Raw genomic sequence first — 26,501 nt, forward strand, 5'->3', positions numbered from 1 at the left:
TTATCAGGGATTGAAAAGTCAGGGACATGCTCAGGCTTTTCTGTAAATGCAAATTTGATTTACAAATGAAACACTGCCTCTCTGGTATTAGGATAAGGATATATATTTGATTTTCTGAGAAGGTAAATGGAACAGCCAGAATTTATGGTATAAGGCGGCTTTTGGCACACTGGGCTCCATCAGTCAGGGCACGGAGTATTGAAGTTGGGAAGTTATCTTGCAGTTGTACAGAACATTGGTGAGGCCACACTTGAAGTATTGTGTTTAGTTTTGGTCACCTCGCTATAGGAAGGATATTATTAAATTGGAAAGGGTGCAGAAGACCTTTACAAGGGTGTTGCCAGGACCCACTGGTCTCTGAGTTATAGGGAGAGGTTAGACAAGTAGCCTTTTTTCATTTGAGCTTAGGAGACTTGGTTGGGGGTGGGGGGGATCATCTTGTAGAAGTATACAAGATCATGAGGGGCATGGATAGGGTTGAATGCACTCAGTCTTTTCCCCAGAATTGGGAATCGCGGACTACAGGGCATCAGTTTAAGGTTAGAGGGGGAAAGAATAAAAGGGAACCTGCGGGGCAACTTTTTTTTTTAAAAGCAGAGGGTGGAACGCATATAGAATGAGCTCCCAGTGGAAGTGGTAGAGGCAGGTAGACTAACAACATTTAAAAAGCATTTGAACAAATACATAGATACGAAAGGTTCCAAAGCATATGGGCCAGATGCATGGAAATATTGTTAGCAAGGGTGGATACATTGGACAGCATGGACCAGTTTGTGCCAAAAGGTCTGTGTCTGTGGCATAGAACTCTATGATTATATGTTGAAACCAATATCATGCGAAGTAAAATTGAAGGCTTTCAAGCCAATATTTAAGTACTCGGAAAACATAAAAAGAATCATGCCTCACAAACTTGATTGAGTTTTTTGAGGAAGTAACAAAGAGGATTGATGAGGGCACAGCAGTAGACGTGATCTATATGGACTTAGTAAGGCATTTGACCAGGTTCCCCACGGAAGACTGGTTAGCAAGATTAGGTCTCAAGGAATAAAGGGAGAACTAGCCATTTGGATACAGAACTGGCTCAAAAAGGTAGAAGACAGACGGTGGTGGTGGAAGGTTGTTTTTCAGACTGGAGGCCTGTGACCAGTGGAGTGCCACAAGGATCGGTGCTGAGTCCTCTACTTTTTGTCATTTACATAAATGATTTGGACGCGAGCATAAGAGGTACAGTTAGTAAGGTTGCAGATGACACCAAAATTGGAGGTGTAGTGGACATCGAAGAGGGTTACCTCAGATTACAACAGGATCTTGACCAGATGGGCCAAGGGGCTGAGAAGTGGCACTTGGAGTTTAATTCAGATAAATGTGAGGTGCTACATTCTGGGAAAGCAAATCTTAGCAGGACTTATACATTTAATGGTAAGGTCCGAGGGAGTGCTGCTGAACAAAGAGACTTTGGAGTGCAGGTTCATAGCTCCTTGAAAGTGGAGTTGCAAGTAGATAGGATAATGAAGGAGGCATTTGGTTTGCTTTCTTTTATTGGTCAGCATATTGCGTACAGGAGTTGGGAGGTCATGTTGCAGCTGTACAGGACATTGGTTAGGCTACTATTGAAATATTGCGTGCAATTCTGGTCTCCTTCCTATTGGAAAGATGTTGTGAAACTTGAAAGGGTTCAGAAAAGATTTAAAAGGATGTTGCCAGGGTTGCAGGATTTGAGCTATAGGGAGAGGCTGAACAGGCTGGGGCTGTTTTCCCTGGAGCGTTGGAGGCTGATGGGTGACCTTATAGAGATTTACAAAATCATGAGGGGCATAGATAGGATAAATAGACAAAGTATTTTCCCTGGGGTCGGGGAGTCCAGAACTAGAGGCCATAGGCTTAGGGCGAGAGGGGAAAGATATAAAGGAGATCTAAGGGGCAATTTTTTCACTCAGAGGGTGGTACATGTATGGAATGAGCTGTCAGAGGAAGTGGTGGAGGCTGCTACCATTGCAACATTTAAAAGGCATTTGGATGGGTATATGAATAGGAAGGGTTTGGAGGGATATGGGCCGGGTGCTGGCAGGTGGGACTAGATTGGGTTGGGATATCTGGTCAGCATGGACGGGTTGGACCGAAGCGTCTGTCTCCATGCTGTACATCTCTATGACTCTAATTATTCCCAATACCAAATGTGGTGAATACGGAAACATGAAAAAGTGCATATAAATGCAAGATTCGAGAAGTGATACAGGAGGGGGGATGGTTTCTTAAAACACTGATACTGGTCCTGTGGACAAGGGTGCCTATACAAGATGGTTCGGCTGCACCTAAACAAAACTGGGACCAACGTTCTCACAAAGTAGTTGACTAGTACTGTTCAGGAAGGGAAACACAGTATAATAGACATGAGATCAGAGGACAGATATTCCCAGAGGAAAGATATGCAGATTAGGTGAATTGGCCATGCTAAATTGCCCATAGTTATGAAGAATGTGTAGCTTACATGCATTAGTCAGGGGAAGTGTAATAGTAATAGGGATTAGGGAATGGGTCTGGGCGTATTCTTCAGAGGGTCAGTGTGGACCTGCTGGACCGAATGGCCTATTTTCACATTGTAGGGATTGTATGATTCTATGATACAGTGGAAAAATTAGAAATATTCTAAGAATTGCAAAAATCAAAGTATGGAAATAGCAAAAAAGTGACAAATAAAGCAACAAACTGTACTTCAATATTCACAGTCTAGTGAATAAGGTTGATAACTCATTTGCACAATTGCTAAATGGAATTGTAATGTAGTTGCATTAACAGGGACATTACATATGACCAAAGTAAACTTAGTCATTAACATCCTTGATAGCAAGCACTGAAGAATGGTAAAAGAGAAAAGAGATACAGTGACATGTTAGCATTCATGATAGTGTTACACTTCTAAATATAAAGGATTTTACAAGATAATTTATGGATGGAGTCTCTGGCTTGAGTATAGAAGCAGAGCAACAGCTGGAAAAACTGAGTACCAGTGCATACTGAGACATGCAAATCCATCTCCAAACTTCAAGGATCTATAAAAATAGAGCAATGGTATTAGGAGATTTCAACTACACCAACAAAGACTGAGAAAAACATGATTTCAGTGGCATGGAAGGATATTTCTGACACACAACACAGTGGAACTTTCTCAATTTCCCAATCAAAGCTTCCAGTAAAACAAAGAAGCAATGCTGAGTTGGCTGAAGTAGGGCAAGTGAAGCCACCACATTATTCCAAAGTTCACAAATAATAATACGCAGGCCAAGCTATGTCACATTAAATTTATTATTATTATTATTAGCATAACAACTTGTCGTGCCCCAAAATGCCAAAGTTCAGGTTCATTACTAGAAGAATACATGCATTGAGCCAATAATATAGAAAGAATAACAGTTCTTCCAATATTAAAAATACAAAATCAACACTTATGAGCTCTAATAGTCTGCAATATATACATCGTAATCCTAAAATAAAACTGCAATGAAATTGAGTTTTATTTTTAATTTAAAGTGTTGGGATATAGGCACCAATGGCAAGGCTAGCATTTGTTGCCTGTTCCTGATTGCTCCTAAAAGATGATAGTTCACTTTCTTGGATCACCAGTACAGATTGTAAAAATATTCAAAATGCTGTTAGGTCAAGATTTCCAGGATTTCACCCAGTAACAGACAACATTTGTGGGCAAATGGACTGACAATCACCTAAACGGAGTTTCTAGACAATAGCAACATTTAGGTTGATTGTGCTAGGAGAACACCACACAGAAACAGTTAGTCAATCCTTTGTTGGAGGCGGTCTGCTGAACACTACACAATGTATATGAACAGTCCATTGAACAGAATCCTAACCTGTTTAATATTTATTCAAAACACAATTCCTCCATCCAGAGATCAGCCAGTTGTACCTTCTCTGAACTGCCTGCAATGAAATGATACAAGGGGACCAAAGCTGTTCACAGTACTGCAGAAATGGTCTCACCAGCACCTTGTAGTAAGGCTTCTTTGCTCTTATTCTTCAAACTCCTTCATTCCATTAGTCTTCCTGATGACCTGTGTGCGAGCTTTCTGTGTTTCATGCACAAATCCCTTTGTGCTGCAGCTTTTCTCCATTAAATTATACTCTGCTCCTTTGTTCTCATTTCCAAAATGAACAACTTCACATTTTCCCACATTATACTCCTTTTGGGGATTTTTTGCCCACTTACATAATTGATCAATATCTCTCTGTACACTGTTGCATTCCTCATCCAACCTGCCTTTCCACCAACTTTTGTGCGGTCTGCAAATTTGGCTGCAGTGCATTTGCTTCCTTCCTCCAAGTCATTTATATTGTAAACAGTTGCAGTCCCAGCAGTGATGCATGTGGAATCCTATGGGTTACAGGTTGCCAACCTAAAATACCTAAGATTTTAAGATTCTGAGAAAATGATGAACCAATCATGCCTAACCATGGATTTTAAGGAGAATATAAAGTTGAAATTAAAAAAAAGCATATAAGGAGGCAAAAAAAAATCAGTGATAGCCCCAAATTCAGTCAAGGGAGAATAGTGAGGAATATAAAAACCGATAATAAGCTTCTTTAAAAGGAAGAGAGAGATCAAAGTGAATAGAGGCCCCACAGAAAATGAACCTGGAGAGATAGTTTTGGGGAATGAGGAAATGGCAGAAGAGTTAAACAGATATTTTGCATTAGTCTTTATAGTGGAAGATGTTTCGACCATCCCTTTCCTCTTTAATAAGATATATTTTGTTACGAAGAATCACGAAATACCTCCTTAAAATGTTTGTTACTGCTTGCTTCCTGTCATTCCTGCTAATTTGAGTCCACTTTAGCTAGCTTTATCCTCATTTCATTGTCATTCCCTGTATTTAAACAGTTGTTTCTGACCCTCAAACTGAATATTAAATTCTACCATATTATGGTCACTAATTCCAGAGGATTGTTTACTCAGAAATCATTTATCAAGATCCACAATAGTCGGTTCATTAATTGGCTCCATGAAACTCTCCCTAATTGATGCTATTAATAATGTTGTAGCCAGCCTTCCAACTTGATTGACCAAAACTACAAGATTAAAATTTTCCCATATTTATTGATCTATTCTTTCCACATTAATACTCTTTAATGCAGTGGGTCTACCATGTGCACATACACACACAGCTCCAAAATACTATGCTGCAAGCCCAGTCCCTCCCTCAACATATGTGATAGCAATGACATCATATCACCATGCATTAATCAATACTCTCAATGCATCTGCCTTTCTTGCAAGACTTCCTGAAGAAGGGCTTATGCCCGAAACATCGATTCTCCTGTTCCTTGCATGCTGCCTGACCTGCTGCGCTTTTCCAGCAACACATTTTCAGCTCCTTGCATTAAAATACATACTATCCAAACATGCCATTCTCCCTTGTGCCTTAGCTTAATTATATGTGCACTGTCTTCCAGACAGACTTGGTTCTTCTAAACTTTCCTATATACTCACCCCCTACTGCATCTCCATTGCCTATCCAATCCCCCTACCAACTTAGTTTAAACCCTCACTAATTACACAAGCAAATCTTTCTCGAAGATCCTGGTCTCACTTTCGTTCAGGTGCAACAATTTGGACTTGTACAGGTTCTACCTTCTCAGTAAGAATAAACAACTCTCCCTCCTGCTCCAACTCTTCAGCCACACACTTACTTGTTTTCCACCTATGCTAACATGGCACCAGGATAATCCAGAGATTACAAACTTTCAGGTATTGCATTTTAATGTGCTATTTTGCACCCTCAATTCTTGTTATTTCTCAATTCTTTCTACCTTTGCCATTGGTTTCAATGTGAGCCACAATCTAACTGTCTGCTCTCCCTCTTCAGAATGCCATGCAGCTATTCAATGGCATAATTAAGCCTAGGGCCTAGGCAATGGTTTGAGATGTTCATCATAATTGCCTTGTTTTTGTGCCCTATGTCCTTATTTATAAGGTCCAGTATTGTGAATGCTTTATTAACCAATTTCTCAACCTGCTCTGTCACCGTCAATGATTTTCGCACATATTACCCCATGTCTCTCTCTACTCCTGCACGTACTCGTAGGTCAAGCCTTGGACTCTATCCTGAAGGAAAAAAAAATTAGTGGCGCTGGGCAGGGGCATCTCTGAAATAATTCACCTTCACCTCAAACAACCACTAGCATCATCTCTTGTGCCACACACAATTACAACCTGCAGAGAGTTTACCCCTGCTCTCAGATTTCAGTTTCAGGGCTCTTTGATACAATTATTCAAATATGGCCTTGAGGTCAAAAGCAGTCACTTTCATCTGACATCTGAATTAGAAGAAGAATCCCTACAGTGTGGAAACAGGCACTTCAGCCCAACAAGTTCTCACCAATCCAAACAAGCACCCCATTACTTTACATTTACCCCTGGCTAATGCGCCTAACGTACACATCCCTGAAAACTATGGGCAATTTAGTGTGGCCAATTCACCTAACCACACATCTTTCGATTGTGGGAGGACTGCTGGATCACCCAAAGGAAACCCACGCAAACACAGGGAGAATGTGCAAATGCCAGACATTCACCCGAAGTTGGAATTGAACCAGAGCCCCTGGTGCTGTGGGGCAGCAGTGCTAACCACCGCACCACCCAAGACTGGGTCACATACATACTTTATTGTTTAGCATTGACAAAGAAAGGTAAAATAACAAGAAGTTAAACACAGTGTTGTCACTTTATAATAAATGACCAGCACTGCTTAAAAATTAAAAGTTACAGATTAAAAAAAGCAAAACCTAGACCAGGGAAATGAAGACAAGAAAGCTGGGAAGATGGTAAAGACTGAAGGACTAACTCATTCTAACTGTTCAGGGAATGTTGTCAACAGTGCAGTATCATTAAAAGTAAAAACCTCATTCTTATAAATTACCATTTCGAGACAGATCCAATTCGACTAACAGCATGAAGTTTGCTATTTCTGGAGGAAGTCGCTGGATTTCGTTGTCACTTAGTCCAAGTTTTCGTAACTTCACCAGTTGGAAAAATGGCTGAAATGAAAAAGAAAGTTCTGGATAATTTGAAAAGGCAAACAAAACTGCAACCAATAAAAGTATTGCAAGCTTTCGTACCCAAATCAGCAAACTTTCAAAACCCCTAAAGTTGACAACTTTTTTGGGTTTTGGACAATATAAATGGAAACTTCTTGGCAATGACTGCTAGTTAATTAACATGAGAAGGTCACCTTTCTTCCTTCATTGACCATATTTATTGTATCAAATTAATTTAGGCCGCTGACCTAATGCTAGCAGGCAGGCATTCTAAATTACCTATTCACACATTAACTAACCAGTTTCTCTAAAATCTTCTCAACAGACTTAAAGATCTAGTGTCCTGATTTAATATAAACAAAACTTTTAACTGAACATGGTGGCTGCCTACTACATCTTGATCAATCAAAACAAACCAAAAATTGCTTTTCATCGGTCAGAAGTCTGTGCAAATAGACTTTGTTTTTAAGTTACTCATTGAATTAAGGGCATAAGACAGCTAATGTTGGGCACAAACTGTAACAGGCACTACATTAAATTGTTCAAACTTGACAGCTGTGCCCTCAGTCAGTGCTGGTAAACTCTCAGTCTGACATACACTAAGAAGCTCTACTCAGCTACACCTGTAACAGAATCAAGAACTGAAAATGAAAATCCCTCAGCAATTCTTGCGTTCATACAATACTTAATCCTTTTGAAGTTCAAGCAAGTTATTTTATAATAGCAGACCCCACCACATCTGGTTATAATGAACATCAAAACAATGGTGGATACCTAATCATAAAACCATCAAGTTTGACCACACAAACCACAGTAAATGTAACTGCACAACAATTTCAGGGAGCAACGAGAGAAAAACAAATCCGTTGGTTCACAAATACTTGCCATCTTTTGGAGTGAAATCAAGCATAGTGAGCACCCAAATCATACTCCCAAGAATAAACTGGTTCCTTACAAGCGTATCACTCTACTTTAGGAAGCTTGGTCTCAATTTGCTATTATTGGCAACACAAGCCAAAAATAATATATAATAGACACAATCACATGAATTTAAACCGTAATATTTTCTTTTCACCTTGTATTTAATTCTTCCTGAAATTCTCTGTCTGCTGAAATCCAATATATTCTTAGCCTGTCAATTTTTTTTAAATTTTACCTTGTATCTGACATCTCCTTTACCATATTTATGGGAACATAAGAACAGCCGTGGGCTATTCAGCCAAATCGCACCTGCATTGCCATTTAATTACACAATGGCTGTTCATTCACCTCAACATCACTTTTCCACACTATCACCACATCTCTTGATGTCATTACTCTCCAAACATCTGTTGATTTCTACCTTAAATATGCTCAATCAGTAAGCTTCTACAGCACTCTGTTATACAGAATTCCAAACATTTGTCATCAACTCAAAATATTTCTCATCTTAATTTTAAATAGCCCAGCCCTTATCCTGACAATCATATCTCCTCTAGATACATGTTTTGTTTCTTTCTTTGTCCTATTTCCTTTCCCTTTAGCCTGCAAAAGCCACTGCTTTCTACAGTCTTTCCCTTTGTTCTTTGCTTTGTTGTGAAAGCTTTGATTACATAAATACAAGAGCGTTTAACATCAAAAGTGGCTAAATCTGACGAAATGCCATTGGAGATTTCAGAGGGTTAGTAAAAAGCAGTACTTAATTTTTAAACACGAAAATGATTTGTGTTTAATGGATTTTTGGTGCATTTAATTTCAGAGCTATCAATGAAACAATTAATCCTTTATGTCAACAGGCTGTGTTAACTAGCAAACTGCCAAATTAAAGCAGCAAAAATGTACATTACTTATCTGAATATCTCTGTCAAATTCACTGCATGAAAACCAATTATCATCCCATTCAATTTTGAAGTCTTGTTTATTCAAGTATGATGCTAGATGTCTTTTCATTTCTCTTTCACTAATTAATAGATGACACCACATCTGTATTCTACTCTGGATCATAAACAGACATTCATACGTGGCTAAAACATTTGAGTACTGCATAAGACAACGATAAAACTACCACTGCATCAATTACATTATTTGTCTATACAAAAAGCATGATAACAGGGAAAAGAAAAATTGAGGAATTTAGAGTTGTGTTCACTGCAAAACCCCTGGAAAGAAATATTTTTCACAGAGGGCTAATCAGATTAGTTTTCACTTGTGTTTAGAGAATTTAAAAGACCATAATTCTGACATTATATAGTGCAAGATCAGCGTACAAGATCCAACACTTTCATTTGAAATTACTCTCTCCATTATTCTGATAATGTTTTCTTGTTTCAAGTTAAACACTCCAGTTCTCTTGCCAGACACTATTGGGGATATATCAGATATTTCCGATGATACCAGAAATACATAGGTACACATGATCAGAAAGCCCAGGTGTCTCATGAAAACAAAAAAGGCTAAGGGATAATCTACTAGAGATCTTTAAAATTGTGCAAGGTTTTTATAAAGTGCACAGACAGAATGTCTCCATTTGTTGAGAACAGCAGAACAAGAAGACAATAAAAGTAGTCACTGAGAAATTTAAAAAGGGAACTCAAAAGAAATCTTTCACCCAAAGAATAGCAAACACATGAAAATTATAAATCACAGGGATTATTTGAAGCAAATATAATGGATAAATTTAAGAAAAAAATAAGATAAGCCTATGCAGAGAAGGGAATAAGTATTTACAATGGGGCATTTAGATACAAAAAGATTTAGATGCAAGTGAACATGAACCCCAGCATGGACTTGTTGGGCTAAACAACCTATTTGTGCACCAGAAATCCATTGTGAAATAAATTAGTTAATACTTCTGTCAAAAAGGATGTGAGGATTTCAGATAAAAGTGCTCAATTCAATTTAGAGTATATTAGAGTGCAAACAAAAACAAAAAACAGGGACAATGGAGTGAAAGAGCGAAATCCGTTTGAATATATTCCACTTCTACAATAATCTCTTTACTATTTAAAGTCTTCTGCACAAAATGAGGCCTGATTACACCACACTTACAGGAGTTATACTAGAGAGGGGGTTCATGGTCAGTGAACAAAAAAAAATTCTGTCAAGACCTTAACTTTAGAATGATATCAACAACAGTGATAATCCATCCAAGCATTAAAGTACATTGCATCCACATTAACAAGAGATGCAGTTAATATAGCAGTAAAGGATGAAGCAGGAATGATACTGGATAGGATAAAAGGATGTAAAGAAGTGCACTCAAAGTAGAAAAGTCACTCACTCCAAATGAATGAATCCTAATTTGTTGATGAAATATGCATGGAAATTTGTGGAAAACGCAGCACAATTTTTCAAGACTCTTCTAGGTTTGAGGATAGTGCTAAAAGGACTAAACGATCACAGGTATTAAAGATGTGATCTCTTTTAAAAAAAAGGCCAAAGCAGATTTAAACTAAAGTGGGGGTTGGGGGGAAAAGAGACCCAGGGAGATAGTCAGGAAAGAGATCAGTCTGAGACAGGTACAGTTGAGAACAGAAGTCAAACAGTCAGGGCAGGGAGGGACAAAGCAGCGAACAAGATAGGACTGATAAACTAAACTGCATCAACTTCAATGCAAGAGGCCTAACAGGGAAGGCAGATGAACTCAGGGCATGGTTAGGAACATGGGTCTGGGATATCGTAGCAATTACAGACACATGGCTCAGGGATGGATAGGACTGGCAGCTTAATGTTCCAGGATACAAATGCTACAAGAAAGGGTAGAAGGTCTCACGGAGGCAGGGGGGGGGGGGGGGGAAGAGAGAGAGAGAGAGAGATGGAATGACGTTTTGGATTAGGGATAGCATTACTGCAGTACTTAGGGAGGAATATATCCAGGGAAGATATTCGGGTGAAACTGAGAAATCAGAAAGGGATGATCATCTTATTGGGATTGCATTATAGACCCCCTAATAGTCAGAGGGAAATTGAGAAACAAGTTTTAAAGAAGATTTCAGTTAGGGGATTTTAACTTTCCAAACATAGATTGGGACTGCCACAGCATTAAGGATTTAGATGGAGAGGAATTTGTTAAGTGTGTACAAGAAAATTTTCTAATTCAGTATGTACACATACCTACAAACAGAACATGCAAAACTTGACCTACTCTTGGGGAATAAGGCAGGGTAGGTGACTGAGGTGTCATTGGGGTAGCACTTTGGGGCCAGTGACCATAATTCCATTAGTTTTAAAACAGTGATGGAAAATGACAGACTGGATCTAAAAGTTGAAGTTCTAAGTTGGAGGAAGGCTAATTTTCAAAGTATTAGGCAAGAACTTTCAAAAGCCGATTATGGGCAGATGTTAGCAGGTAAAAGGACAGCTGAGAAATGAGAAGCCTTCAGAAATTAGATAGCAAGAGTACAGAATCAGTATATTCCTGTCAGTGTAAAAGGAAAGGCTGGTAGGTGTAGGGAATGCTGGATGAAGAGAGAAATTCAGGGTTTGGTTAAGGAAAAGGAGGAAGCATATGTCAGGTATAGACAGGATAGATCAAGTGAATCCTTAAAAGAGTATAAAGGCAATAGGAGTATCCTTAAGAGGGAAATCAGGAGGGCAAAAAGGGGACATGAGATACTTTGGTAAATAGGGTTAAGGAGAAGCCAAAAGGAAGTTATTAAATACATTTACAAATACAAATACAAAAGGCTTACTAGGGAGAGAATAGGGCCCCTCAAAGATCAGTAAGGTGGCCTTTGTGTGGAACTGCAGAAAATGGGGGGAGATACTAAATGAGTATTTTGCATCAGTGTTTACTGTGGAGAAGGACAGTACATGGAAGATTTACAATGTAGGGAAATAGATGGTGATATCTTGAAAAATGCCCCTATTACAGAGGTGGTGGTGCTGGATGTCTTGAAAGGTAGATAAATCCCCAGGACCTGATCAGGTGTACCCTAGAATTCTGTGGGAAGCTCAGGAGGTGATTGCTGGGCCGCTTGCCGAGATATTTGTATCATTAATAGTCACAGGTGAGGTGCCAGAAGACTGGTGATTGGCTAACGTAGTACCACTATTTAAGAAAGGTGCTAAGGACAAGCCAGGAAACTATAGACTGGTGAGCTTGACATCGGTTGCAGCCAAGTTGTTGGAGGGAACGCCGAGGGACAGGATTTACTCATATTTGGAAAGGCAAGGACTGATTAGAGATAGTCAACATGGCCTTGTGCATAGGCAATAGCGTCTCATAACCTTGATTGAGGTTTTTGTAGTACAAAAAGGATTGATGACGGAAGAGGGGTGGATGTGATCTATGTGAACTTCAGTAAGGTGTTCGACAAGGTTCCCCATGGGAGACTGGTGAGCAAGGTTAGATCTCATGGAATACAGGGAAAACCAGCAATTTGGATACAGTACTGGCTAGAAGACAAAAGACAAAGGGTGGTGGTGGAGGGTTGCTTTTCAAACTTGAGGCCTGAGAGCAATGGAGTGCCACAAGGATTAGTGCTGGGTCCACTACTTTTTGTCAATAATATAAATGATTTGCATGTGAACATAGGAGGTATAGTTAGTAAGTTTGCAGATGACACCAAAATTGGAGATGTAGTAGACAGTGAAAAAAGGTTTCCTCAGATTACAATGGGATCTTGAACAGATGGGCCAATGGGCTAAAGAGTGACAGATGGAGTTTAATTTAGATAAATGCAAGGTGCTGCATTTTGGAAAAGCAAATCAGAACAGGAGTTATACACCTAAAGGTAAGGTCCTGGGGAGTGTTGCTGAACAAAGAGACCTTGGAGTGCAGGTTCATAGTCCCTTGAAAGTAGACAGGACAGTGAAGAAGGTATGCTTTCCTTTCTTGGTCAGAGTACTGAGTATAGAAATTGGGAGGTCATGTTGTGGCTCGACTAGATATTGGTTAGGCCACTTTTGGAATATTGTGTGCAATCCTGGTCTCCTTCCTGTCGGAAGGATGTTATGAAACTGAAAGGGTTCAAAAAAGATTTACAAAGATGTTGCTAGGGCTGGAGGATTTGAGCTATAGGGAGAGGCTCAATAGGCTGGGCCTGTTTTCCCTGGAGCATTGGAGGCTGAGGGATGACCTGATAGAGGTTAATAAATCAGGAGGGGCATGGATAGGGTAAATCAACAAAGTCTTTTCCCTGGGGTTGAGGAGTTCAGAACTAGAGGGCATAGGTTTAGGGTGAGAGGGGAAAGATATAAAAGAGACCTAAGGGGCAACCTTTTCATGCAGAGGGTGTTGCATGTATGGAATGAGCTGCCACAAGAAGTAGCAGAGGCTGGTACAATTGCAACATTTAAAAGACATGTGTATGAGTGTATGAGTAGGAAGGCTTAGAGGGATATGGGCCAAGTGCTGGCAAATGGGATTAGACTAGATTGGGATTTATCTTCTGCCAGCCACGAGGGAGATTACATCAGCATATTGCTTTATTGAAGTGAAAACAAAACCTCTGTCATCTTAATGATTAATCTGGTTTTACGTCATGACTGCTCTTCGGACATTAAAATGTACACTTTGGTTCCTGGGTTCACTGACAAAATAGTTATGCTTGAAAATTTAATTTACCACAAATGAAAGGATGCGACAGAAACAGAACTTTAGACTTTCTTTTCACATGCTGGGCATTTTACCTAACTCAAGAGTAGAGTTTTGGATGCAATGGGCTTTCCATGACTAAGATGACATTTTTACAGTGGTTTAACCTTGTGAATGGACTAAAATAGGCAAAGATTGGCAATCAAAATGTTCACTCACAATTGTTAGACTCAATCCAATGCTTACAATGTTGGCTGTCCATTATCTGTTTCTTGCTCTTCAAGTTTCATCTGTACGTCAGTGGCAAAATTTCCAATCAGTCAAATGTTGTTAGTTTAAGTTCTACTTCAAGAACTTGGGAGAATAACCTAGGCTGCACTTTCAAGGTCAAGCTTTTAGAGATAACAAACTGATAATAAGAATAAACTGATGATAATAAAATATGCCAGTCTACTTTCTCATAAAATGTAAAAAAAATTGCACTACACTATTTTGAAGAAGAGGAGAATTTGCTTCTGGCCAATACTTAACCCTCACTCAGTACAGAAAAAAAGACTACCTAGTTATTATCTGACTGCTGTTAGAGGGATGCTACCGAGTGCAACTTATCTGTTACACTTCCGATATTACCAGTAACTATATTTGGAAGTACTTTATTACCTATAAAACATGTTGGAGGATCCTGAGGTTGTAAAAGTGCTGTAGAAATACAACTTATGCTCAATTTCTGTCTTTCACAATTCAGTGAAGCTCACCAGCTTATACTGGCTCCTGACCCTTGAATATTTTAAACTTTTGCTCCTCACGCTCAGATTTTAATCCCTTCCTCACCTGTGACATTCTGTACATCGCCCATTCCTTTCAATATACTTTTGTGTTTTTGTTTGGCAAGACCCTAATCTCTAATTATTTCACTACACCCATCTACCTACCATTTTTCTATTAAGATCTTCTCCAAAACCCACCCCTCAGACCAAGCTTGATCTGTTTCCTCCTTTTAATTGGCATTCATTTTGGCCTGCTTACATCTTCATGAAGCACAAACACATTACTCTGTAGCTGTGTTGATTAGATTGCAACAAGCATCAAACTACAAAACTAGTCCCTGACAAGTCGGGACCAATCCTGCAGAAAATTTACCAGTTTGTTCATGTTTTACAATTATAATGCAATCTATTTTCTTGAAGGATTAGATATTGCTTATCCAAACCAAAAGAAAACTGCACAAAGCATGTTCAGAAGCCCTTCAAATCACTCAAAATGGACTTTCTTCAAAAGTGTAGATAAAGGTTTAAAAATGATGGCAGTGAATGAAAACATTAGGATCATCAATAACAAGGTTTTCGGCAGAACTCAGATGCAAAACAAAGAAATCAAACACATGGGGCTGAATTATTAGTACAGAACCTTTTGAAGGATGCCCTATTTTCAATTATTGGCAGAGAATACCATGACGAGTGATGCAGAACCAGCTTCCGTCACTTCATAGATCACATTTCTTTGTCATGTCTGATGTATGTTATTTTACAGTAATACATATTATAGTCTTTGAAGCTAAAAAGTAAAAACAAAAGCACTGCCTTACGATTTATAGAAGTGACCTTGCAATATTACTGAGTCTTTAGCCTTTAAAATATGGATGCTAAGATAAAGATTCAATATACAGACAATAAGACAAATGAAGTGGTATGCGAGATTGCAAGAGCAAACAAAGTTCTTAAAAGGTGTAGTTGAACAACAACCATCACAGAGATGTTGCAGACAAACTACAGTGGGAGAGAGAGGATGGCACGAGATGAACAAGTTGTGGAATACCATGGCAGCAGATCACCAGACAAGAGTAGCTAAAAGCAGCAGCAGCAGCAGTAGAACCCACAGTTCTAGCTCACTAAATGCAGTCAGGATATGTGAATTATACCTTCCGTCAAAGGTTTAATATTACTACAGCTCAGATTTAAATTCAATATTAGATACAAACTGTAGTAAAATAGTTATGCTTATAAAACTATCAATAAGATATCGGCAATTTGAAAAAGTGTGCTAAAAGGAATCGTTCAGGAAAATGCACAATAAATCTATTTTAAAAGAATCAAATGTGAAATTACATCATCCCACCCTTCTCCCCCAGAATTATTTCCGAACGGCATTTCTACTGCACGATCTAAACATGTCAGTTATAGATTTCCAAGATTTTTAAAAAATTTATCCTGAAATCACAGCAGAAGGAATGATGATAACATGCAAGACTTCAGTGCTAAAATACTGCGAGAATTGACACTAATGATGTACAATATAAAGTTTATATAGATTTGTAAAGTAACTGAAATTCTAACTGAGGCAGGGAATTCAACACGAAGACTGAATAAGAAAAGATATTACTGATGTTCTGTTGTCAACCCTGATGAATGTTTCCCAGCTATTGATGACAAAAATAAATTCAGCCATTTGTTACAACTTCCAGTTGCATTGCACTGGTCTGCTGAGAAGCAACAAGTGACCAGATCTGGTGGTAAAATCTCAGTGATATCATACATCCATACTCAAGCTGAGCCTTTGCATTTGCACAAAAATAATCATATATCAATGCCATAAATAACCTTGTTCATCAATATAACTAAAGCTTTATCATCAATTCATGTGGAAAATCAAGACGACATTGGAAAAAAAAAAGAAAATCTGATGGTTAGCATACTCAGCATAGCATTATCTGCAAAATAATGCCCAAAATAGAAGGGTATTTAATAATAATCAAGGAAAATGTAACACATTCACAAGTCACAGCATGGAGTGTCTTCAATCCTTCTCAATAATACGAGGTAACAAATCTGATTTTACTGATGAATTTCAAGCCTAAAGTGGGGTACCCTTTATCGACATTGACTACAACAATACTCAACAAACAACTATCTTGCATAGAGTAAAACAAAATTTAAGCATGTAATTCAAGGAAGTTATCTTGGTCAACATTTACAAAACACCTGGATTTTATCAAGACAGAGTTGGACTGTCAGCTCTTCCCCAAAATAGGGAACAGGCAGCTTCCTGGTTTGGATACCTTAGCTCTCAAATCAAAAGCTGGCGTCAGAAAATAAAAAACTTGACAAGAATTAAAAGTACTAGAAACATCAAGGCACTCTAATATATATGAAATTGGCAACATTATTACCGCCAAGTGTTAGAATCTCAGATACTATCCTTTAGAAGTCCCAACATTCATCATTCAACCATTCTCCAACTCTGCACCTGAACCGAGTATTTTTTAATCTGTGGAACAATGAGGCAGACAACGTTGATTCTACAGATGAAGAAAGGGCAAGTGGTCATGAGACAGAATATGTAATATTCAATAAGCTTGGTGTTGGCATTGGTCAATTGATACGAAGCTTCATTGAAAAGACACCAGATAAAACCAAGGAGACAGTCAATTAAATGAGAAACTTTTAGCAGCAAAAGCAAAGCAGTCAGTCACTTCAAACAAAAATAATCTGAAAACCTTCTGAAGAATATTGGCAGCAACAACTGCTGCCAAGAACATAAAGGAAAAACAAGTTAGAAAGGTGACTTCTTTTAAACAAACTGGAAAAGAGAAATTGATGTCAGTTAAGGTAAAGTTATCCTTTCGGGTATTTCCCAACAGTTACACTGAAAGCAGGACAGTTTCCAATATGTTTGAATTGAGAGAATCTTGAAATATAATGGGTTCTTTCACAACTGGTTCAAATTTCATAAAAAATGCAACTAAAGAGTATTTGCAAAGTAGATTCAGAAATGTTGCCAAGTGCCAACTCTCTCTCCCCTCAGATACAGCTTCACTCAAGTTGTTCCATCATTTTCTGTTTTATTGGGGTTCCAGCATCAACTGTATTTTGGTCTCATTCCACCAATAATGAATAATCTTTAAAGCACCATAAGTCCAAGAGTCTTACCCAGGACTCAGAAAACATTGATCTTTGAAAGAGGCATACCCAAATCCTATAAAATGGATGTACAATGTTGCACTACAATTGTGAATCTTTAGTCTTTGAAGTATAAAATCTCAATCTGATTCACTGGGCCTCACTATGCAAAGTAAGCGTTATCGTGGAAGTTATTTTTACTCCCCGACTATCCTAGGGTTATGGACTGTTGCCCAAAATGTACAGTTAATGAGCATATGTTTCTTGTTACTGGTACCCATAGTCAGACGATGAAACGGAGCCACTGCCCTTACTATAAAATTAATTGTTCTGGACACTTAATCAAAAACAGCCATTCTTCTCAACACACCTATAATTCAGAAGGGATGAGGAACTATAAAGGATAGAAAAATCAAGCACCTTCTCCTTGTAACACAGAAGACGAAGGGCTAATTTAGAAGGACATAATCTACACATTGTATTGAGCATAACAACATCCCAAGGAGGTTTATGACAGAAAAAAATTAGAAAGCATAATTAGATGTTGTTCTTAACATGACCTTTTGTGGCTCAATGACCAAAAGTTTGGTTTAAGAAGTTGGTGCATCTTAAAAAGAAAACAAGGTAGAGAGATTTAGGATGAGAAATCCAGAGTGGAGTGCTTTGAAGGCATGGTCACCAATAGAGGGGGGATTAAATTTAGACTGTTTAAGAAGCCAGAATCAGAGAACCATAGACGTAATGCTAGAAATTTAGATTCGAGGAGATTAAAAAGATACACAAGACCGTGGAGAAATTTGCAAATGCTGTAGAGACATTGCATAAACAAAAGCTGAAGTAGTCAATTCAACAACAGGGGTGATGAGTGAAAGAGACTTAGCTTGAGTTAGAACAAGGGTAGCAGAGTTTAGAGAACTAAATTTACAGAGGGTAGAACTTGGAAGACCAGCCAAGAAGGTTTTGGAATAAACAAATATATGGGTTACAAAGGCACAAATGCAAGTTTTACCAAATGAGGTGAGGTGAGGTGAGGTGAGGTGAGGCAGAGTCAAGTGACACTAAGGAGGAAAGAGAACGTGAGGACTGCAGAAGCTAGAAAGTCTGAGTCTAACACTGAAAGGGTACAAGTTGGCAGTCTTTGTGATGGCACAGGTATAAACATCATGCAATACTCAGTGGGAATACACCTGTACTGCTTTCATAGAAATGTACAGAATCATTTGATGGAAAAAGAAAAGTTCTCCTTCTGACATCCTTGCAGTTGCATGAAAGAATGATAATGGAGTTGATGACAATGTGGCTATCGATCTCCAAACGTTTAATCTATAACATACCCACATGAATTGCACATAAACTGCATCTACATGTAGACGGATAGTGGGCATTAATTGAATGAAAATTTGCTCCCATATAAATATACACAGGATGCAACTACAACTGTTAGGTTAGCAGAATGAGAAACGTGCAACCAAGTTACAGAAAGTGTTCCGAAATTCCAAAAGTTCTGAGGTTCCAAAGCAATCTTTTTCCCTCGCACAGTACATCATGTCGCATGTTCCTGATACACTGCATTGCCCAAGCTATAATTTTCTGAAAGAAGTCTATCTAATTTGCACCTATGCAGCCAAAACAGTTACATCCTGTAAATTATTGTCTTTTGTCACAGACTGGTGAATGGATTGCAAGACTTGTGCAAAAGACAAATAAAAAGTTCCAACTGCAATTCACTGTCTGTAGAAGTGACCATTCACAGTGCCACTGACCCCTTTGTGTGTTTCTAAGGTTTGATTATCATGGCTAGATCACAAAATGCAACAATAAGGCAACTAATTATATCAATTACCTGTGACTGAAACCTTTCATAATATTATAAATCCAACAACTTTTTGAACACTTAAGTTTATGGCTTATGGTGAGATGGAACTTGAAACTTTGGTGAGCTCAACAATGGATGCAGAATACAATAAACACACTAGATTCTGCATAAATATAGCTGAACATCTGTAGATCGCTTATGAATCTTATTTCAAACTCTAAATGCTGTCCACTATAGTTGCTGCTTGGTACGTAAAATAGAGTCATAGAGATGTACAGGACGGAAACAGACCCTTGGGTCCAACTCGTCCACGCCAACCAGATATCCTCAATAAATCTAGTCTTATTTGTCAGCACTTGTCCCATACCCTTCTAAACCCTTCCTATTCATGTACCCATCCAGATGCATATTAAATGCTTGAAAGCCACTAGCTTTTGAGGCAGTTCCTCATGCTTCCAAATAAACCTGTTGGACTATAACCTGGTGCTGTGATTTTTAACTTCGTCCACCACAGTCCAAAACTGGCAACTCCAAATCACTTTTAAATGTTGTAATTGGACAAGCCTCCACCTCTTCCTCTGGCAGCTCGTTCCATACATGTACCAACCTCTGCGTGAAAAAGTTGCCCCTTAGGTCCCTATCAAATCTTTCCCCTCACACCCTCATCAAATGTCATCTAGTTGTGGACTCCCCCATCGCAGGGAAAAAGACCTGTATAAGGTCACCCCTCAGCCTCTGACGCTCCAGGGAAAACAGCCTATTCAGCTTCTCCCTATAGCTCAAACCCTCCAAGCCCAGCAACATCCTTGTAAATCTTCTCTGAACCCTTTAAGTTGCACAACACCCCTCCTCTAGGAGGGAGACCAGAACTACACACAGTAATCAGATATTGGCCTAAACCTGTCCTCTCAACTCCTATACTCAGTGCTCTGACAAATAAAGGAAAACATACAAAATGCCTTCTTCACTTTCCTATTTACCTGTGATTCCACTTTCAAAGAACTATGAACCTGCACTCCAAGGTCTCTTTGCTCAGCAACACTCCTCAGGAACTTACCATTAAGTGCATAAGTCCTGCCCTGATTTGTCTTTCCGAAAAGCAGCACCTTCCACTTACCTAAATTAAACTCAGTCTGCCATTCCTTGGCCCATTGGCCCATCTGATCAGGATCTCGTTGTATTGAGGTAACCTTCTTCACTGTTCACTACACCTCCAATTTTGGTGTCATCTGCAAACTTACTAACTATACCTCCTATATTCACATGCAAATCATTTAAATAAATGACAAAAAAAGGAGTGGACACAACACCAATCCTTGTGGCACACCACTGATCAGAGGCCTCCAGTCTGAAAAGCAACCCTCCACCCTCTATCTTCTACTTTCGAGCTAGTTCGGTATCCAAATGGTTAGTTCTACCTCTATTCCATGTGATCAATCTTGCTAACCAGTCTACGATGAGGAACCTTGTCAAATGCCATACTGAAGTCTGTACAGATCACGCCCACTGCTCTACCCTCATCAACCTTTATTACTTCTTCAAAAACTCAATCAAGTTTTGAGATATGATTTCCCACACACAAAGCCATGTTGACTATCCTTAATCAGTCCTTGCCTTTCCAAATGTGTAAATCCAGTCCCTCAAAACTCCCTCCAACAACTTGCCCAATTTCAGTCTCACCAGTCTATAGTTCCCTGGCTTTTCCTTACCACCTTTCTTAAATAGTGGAATCACATTAGTCAACTTCCAGTCTTCTAGCACCTCACCTGTGACTATCAACGATCCAAATATCTCAGCAAGGGGCTGAATTGAGAGATGGCACAGGGCAGGGTGACACTCGGCACAGAGATACACAAGATGGCTGCTAAGCCATAAGTTGGCCACTTGACACACAAGATGGCTGCCAGACCACAATATGGAGAGAGACAGCAAAGCAAACACAGATACTGCCTGGGGCCATCTGGATGCCAGCACAATGCTCTCACAGCCTAGTTGATTAGTTTAAGGCGGGTGGGGGAGAGAATACACGAGTAGCATATATTGCCTGCCGAAGTGTCTGGATCCAGCCAACACCTTGGATAGGAATACTAACTGGATGATATGGACTCAATACAAAGTGCTATTAGCCAGGGCTGCTGTAACCGTCCTTCTCAGGAAGAGTGATTACCACCCAATACTGCAGGAATGGATCTCCGCGCAGATGTTGAAATTGACAATGTCTGCGCTGAAACTGACAATGACTGCACCAAAACTATCAATGATTCTGCAATGTTTACAATAATTAAAGACAATAACCTCACTGACCTATTATATTACAAAATGTATAGAAGTATCTTGACAGGTGGAGAGAAGACTGACAGCTGACCACTGTGCTGTTGTGTCTATCTCGCCCCAGAGCTTCATTATTTCCTTATACAATAAACTGTTGTTGAACCCAGATTCCTACTCAGAGGCTGATGATTTTCCTCAAAACAATTGGCGCTGCGAGCAGGGCTCTTATTAATGGTGCTATTGACAAAGGCCACAATCGGGGAGCCAGGATAAGAGCCAATTTGTACCTGCAAACAAGAAGAGTCAGACCGGGCCAAAGACACAGTTTAAAAGGTATACCAATTGTAGTGTCTAATTTGCTACAGTACTGAGTTAAAAAATGTAAGTGCATCTCTGTGGAGAATAAGTGTTAACTGTATTAACTGTTGTAAGAACCTGCTGCTTGTGCTGAAGCAGCCAGAGGACAAGGTAGTACCTGCCTCAAAACCCTGCCTTAAGGGTAGGCCCCCACACGAAGGTTGGGATTTGAAGTGGGAATTGAGGCACCAAATGCACTAGGATTTGTGAAGCACAAGTGGCAAAGTCGGGTAACATTGGACTCTGCAGGGGCAAACAACACAGAGTCCAGTTAGAGGTTAAATTAAAAGTTGGGTGCTGTTTGTACTTGTAATTTCCAATGTCGTGAGGAAGAGGAGCTGATCACTCTGACCAAGAACCAAACCTCAGTGGAGCGCATATTACCAAGGTGGGGAATGTGGACACTGAGAACCGTGATACCCTGTCAGTCCATAGTAGAATAACAGAGCTTGAATAGTGGCGGTGGCCGGGAGGGTGAAGAGTCCCAACTGTTAGAGAGCACACCAGGTTAGAGGTAGGTTTCTGGGCCTACCAGAATGTGTTGGCTCAGTAGAGGTGGCCGGGAGGTGGAGGAGTCCCGGTAGAGAGCACACCCTGTTGAGCCAGCATTCCTAGCCAACCGGTTGGTACCAACTAGTGGTGGTGCCGGGAGGGTAGAGAGGTCCCACTGGTAGACAGCACACCTTGCTAAGAGGCTGCTACGGTCACACGAACGGTGCTGGGACAGTATTATTGGCCGAGGGTAGAGAAGTCCCCACTGGCTTGGAACACTTTACTGTTGGTGGTATCCGGGGGTATACAATCTGCTAAATGGCATAAGAAAGTTTTAAGGGGGATATTGCAGGTTCTCTTATTGAGAAATACAAGGCAGACAGACAGACAAGGTTTTGACAGAGCAAATGAAGAAAAGTAGATGGGATCTATCCCAGACATTAGCACAACAGAGACAGTGGATAGATAAACAGAAACGGAACACAACTAAAAAGATAGGGGTAACGTTAGCGTACCAATTAGCAGGCCTAATTGAACTAATGAGTGTCTCCACAAGTAGATGGAGAAAGGACCAGGAACAAGTTAAAGAGCTGGAAGACAGAATGCAAGAGTTGGAGCAGGAGTTAAGAAGGGTGACAAATATTCAGATGGGGATTCGCTTCCTCTTTACGAGACCACCCAGCAGGGACCAACTGCTCCCTCTGATGGACGAACCATGCAAGAGTATAACTTAGCACCAGTTACGAGAGGAGGAACAGACTTTCAGCCCAAAGCAAATTATAAATCCTTCACCCCAGGAGAGAGGGCAGTAAATTATGGCCTCCCCTGGGCAAATTACAGCCCCGGAGCACGAACACCAGGTTCTGGGAAGAGCTGGACAGTGTATGGGTCGGGCACCTGAGAGATATACATCAGCTAGTCCGGGCAGCTTGCCCAGCGGACAAATGGAGATGTCATAACAGCCAAGACTTATGGGGAAGACGGCAGACACATGCCGTCGCCCTTACAGCCAAGATAGATGCCCAGCAGGCCCCCTTCGCCAATTTTAAAGAGGAAATCCAGAGGGTGCTAGGAAATGCTCCCACAAACCGGAGCAAGATCACGACCACTAAGCAACTTAAAGGGGAAGGAGCCTCTGAGTATGGGGAACGATTATTTAGGGTCTATCAGGAATGCTCAGGGCAAGCGAACCCAGATCAGGGGGACCAGGCATTCATCCAAGCTTTTAGAGATGGGCTCTCTACTGCCCTCCAAGCCATCCTGAAAATGGAAGTAACAATGTCCCAGAATTATGATAATCAAGTTGAGTTGGCTAGCGGGGTGCAGGAGGCAGAAGCTCCTACCAGAATGAAAGAAAGATAGAGACACTTTGCTAGAGAATGTAGGGCCCCATAAGCAGGGAGCAATGTAAAATACTGCAGCCATTGCAACAGAATATGACACAGAAACAGTATGCTGGAAAAAGCATTGGCTACCCCCAAACACCACAGGAGTCCCAAGGTCAGCACAGCTGACAACCAGCTGCCCCCATTCGTGAGGCTAATGGAGGGGAGAGAATTTATGCGCCCGCAGTAATAGGAGGGAGGAAAAGGGAAATGCTAGTAGACATAGGAGCGGCCGTATCCATCACAAACTTACCGTTACTCTACACAAAATGTTTCCATTCACTGGGGTAAGAGGGGATAAAACACCAGCTTACCTAAGTGAAGCTACCCTCGTAGAAGTAAACTTTTCTATGTATGCCAAAATAACGATGGCACCATAATAGGCAATGATCTCATGAGAGAATGTAAAGTTCTTATGCCCAAACAGGACAGTCAAAAGACCAAGATTCAGAAACTTACGAGTCACCTTGAACCTATTAAAGTGGCAATAGTCACCAGTAGGGACTGGAACCTCAAAAAGGGGGGATTCTGAGCCATCTGCGCCTCGGATCCCAGAGCATGGGCAGACACAAAAAGTTAGACACAGGTCTAGTTAACTTAGACCCCATAAGGGTATCTGGACCAGGCCATAAGCCCCACTGACAATACCCAATAAAACCTGAAGCAGAAAAAAAATTGTTGAGATAGTGAAAGGATTAGTGAAACAAGGAATCCTGAAAGAAACCACAAGTACAACTAATTCCCCAAGGTGGCCAGTAATAAAGCCTAATGGGAGCTACAGACTCACCATACAGGACTAAATAAGGTCACCCCCAAATTGCACCCCATTGTAGCAGACCCCCCACCATTTTAAATGTATGGCCCCGGACACAAGGTTTTTACTGTTTTAGACATACCCAACAGGTTCTGGTCTATCCCATTACACCGAGTCCCAAAATAAATTCACTTTTACAGTAAGGGACAGGCAGTAGAGGTGGACCCACCTGCCACAAGGGTTCCACAACTGCCCCACTATTTTTCCACAGGGTAATGAGTGACATTCTGAAGAGAGTAGATTTACTAGAGGGTAGCACTGCCCTTCAATATGTAAATAATATCCTAATTGCCTCAGAGTCAGAGTCAGGATACCAAGAGGCTTTATGTCTAGTACTGCAGGAATTGGCAACCATAGGATCAAAGGTTAGCCCCACAGAAGCACAAATTGGCAAAAGACAAGTCATATACCTAGGACACCTTATATCCCAGGGACTCAAAGAAATACCCAACGACCATAAGAAGGCAATCCAACAGATGCCATGACGTGCCACTGTCAGGGGAGTCAAAAAGGTCTTGGGGCTATTCAACTCGAGTCAAAGCTTTGTACTCTAGTTCGCATAATTGGCTGAACTGATCCAGAGATTAATTAAAGGAGGCAAGCCCACCTGGAAACCTGTAACCTGGAAGCCAGAACAGGAGACAACATACAGTCAGCTTAAAACTCAACTCATATCAGCCCCCAGGCTAGTGCTACCAAATCCCAGCAAAGATTTTCATATCCACTGTAACAACAAGGGAGGATTTTACTCTGCAGTGGTCACCTAAGACCATGGTAGCAGAAGGAGGCCCATAGGGTACTACTTAACTACAGAAAAGCCAGTAGTCAACAGGTTGCCCAGGTGCATAGCAGCCTTGGACTGTACTGCTTGTGCCGTTAGGGTTAGTGAGCCCATAGTAATCAGAGGAAATGTCATCCTCCACACTAAACATGCCCTAATAGAGATACTAAACACAAGGAAACGGAGGACCGTCTCCAATATAAGGGCAAAGTGGGAGGCAGTGCTGCCTGAACTGCTGTGCTCTTCCAGCACCACTAATCCAGAGAAAGGCAGTTCTTTTACCCCAAGTCAGTATGGTAATAGTTAGGGATACAGGAGAAAACCCAGCTCAGAGAATTCTAAACACAGAGGAATCACACAACAGGGTGAATATAGATGGGAGATGAAGATAGGGAAGAGTAAATGATAACCTCCTAGACACAGCTGAGGAGACCCTCTTTATGGGGTCATGAAAATATGTAGCAGGGTCGTCCCAAATAGGATGGGCTATGGCAAATGATAAGTTAGAAACACTTATGTCCGGAAGGATCGATGGAAGTCAGTCTGCATAGGTAACGGAACTGGTAGCACTCACCAAAGCACTTGAACAGCAAAAGGAAAAATCGTGAATATATATACGCACAGTCAATATGCCTTCGGTGTAGTCCATGACTACATGGTGGCATGAGGTAGAAGGCTCACCACCACAGGGGGAACCCCTAACAGACACCAATTAAGAATTCAAGCACTATTGCATGCCAGAGAACAGCCAAAAGAGGCTGCAGTAATAAAAATAAAAGCCCATCAAAAGGAGTTAGTAAGAGAGAGTTCAGGTTGGCTAAAATTCAAAGGAAACCAGGCAGCAGACTGAGCAGCTCAGAAAGCCCGAGAACAAGAAGACATTGACAAGGTTGCAATAGCCAGTACTGAATTAGCAAAAGACATTATCCAAATTCAGCAGCTACATGAGGTCACCCTGCAGGAAAAGAGAGAGAAATGGGAACTGCAGGGGGCATTCAAAAGGGGAGGATGGTGTCTGGAGGTGAGCAGACAAGATGGTAGTACCAGCGTATACACATAACAGATTGCTTGAAGTGCACCACAGGCTCTCCCATACAAGTAGAGAGGCCGAGGGAGAGAGTG

General features: G+C 40.5%; 1 protein-coding gene across 2 annotated transcripts in view; it reads right to left on the reverse strand.

Annotated features, from left to right (window-relative positions):
- lrrc1 (leucine rich repeat containing 1) overlaps window positions 1–26,501 on the reverse strand; it is a 179,367-nt gene that overhangs the window by 123,873 nt on the left and 28,993 nt on the right. For both annotated transcript variants that reach the window (XM_072560262.1, XM_072560270.1), the window contains exon 2: window positions 6,933–7,050. In XM_072560262.1, coding sequence (XP_072416363.1) covers window positions 6,933–7,050 — 118 coding nt within the window. The remainder of the gene's footprint in view (window positions 1–6,932; window positions 7,051–26,501) is intronic.

This window comes from Chiloscyllium punctatum, chromosome 3, assembly GCF_047496795.1.
Source record: "Chiloscyllium punctatum isolate Juve2018m chromosome 3, sChiPun1.3, whole genome shotgun sequence".
Classification (NCBI taxonomy): Eukaryota; Metazoa; Chordata; class Chondrichthyes; order Orectolobiformes; family Hemiscylliidae; genus Chiloscyllium; species Chiloscyllium punctatum.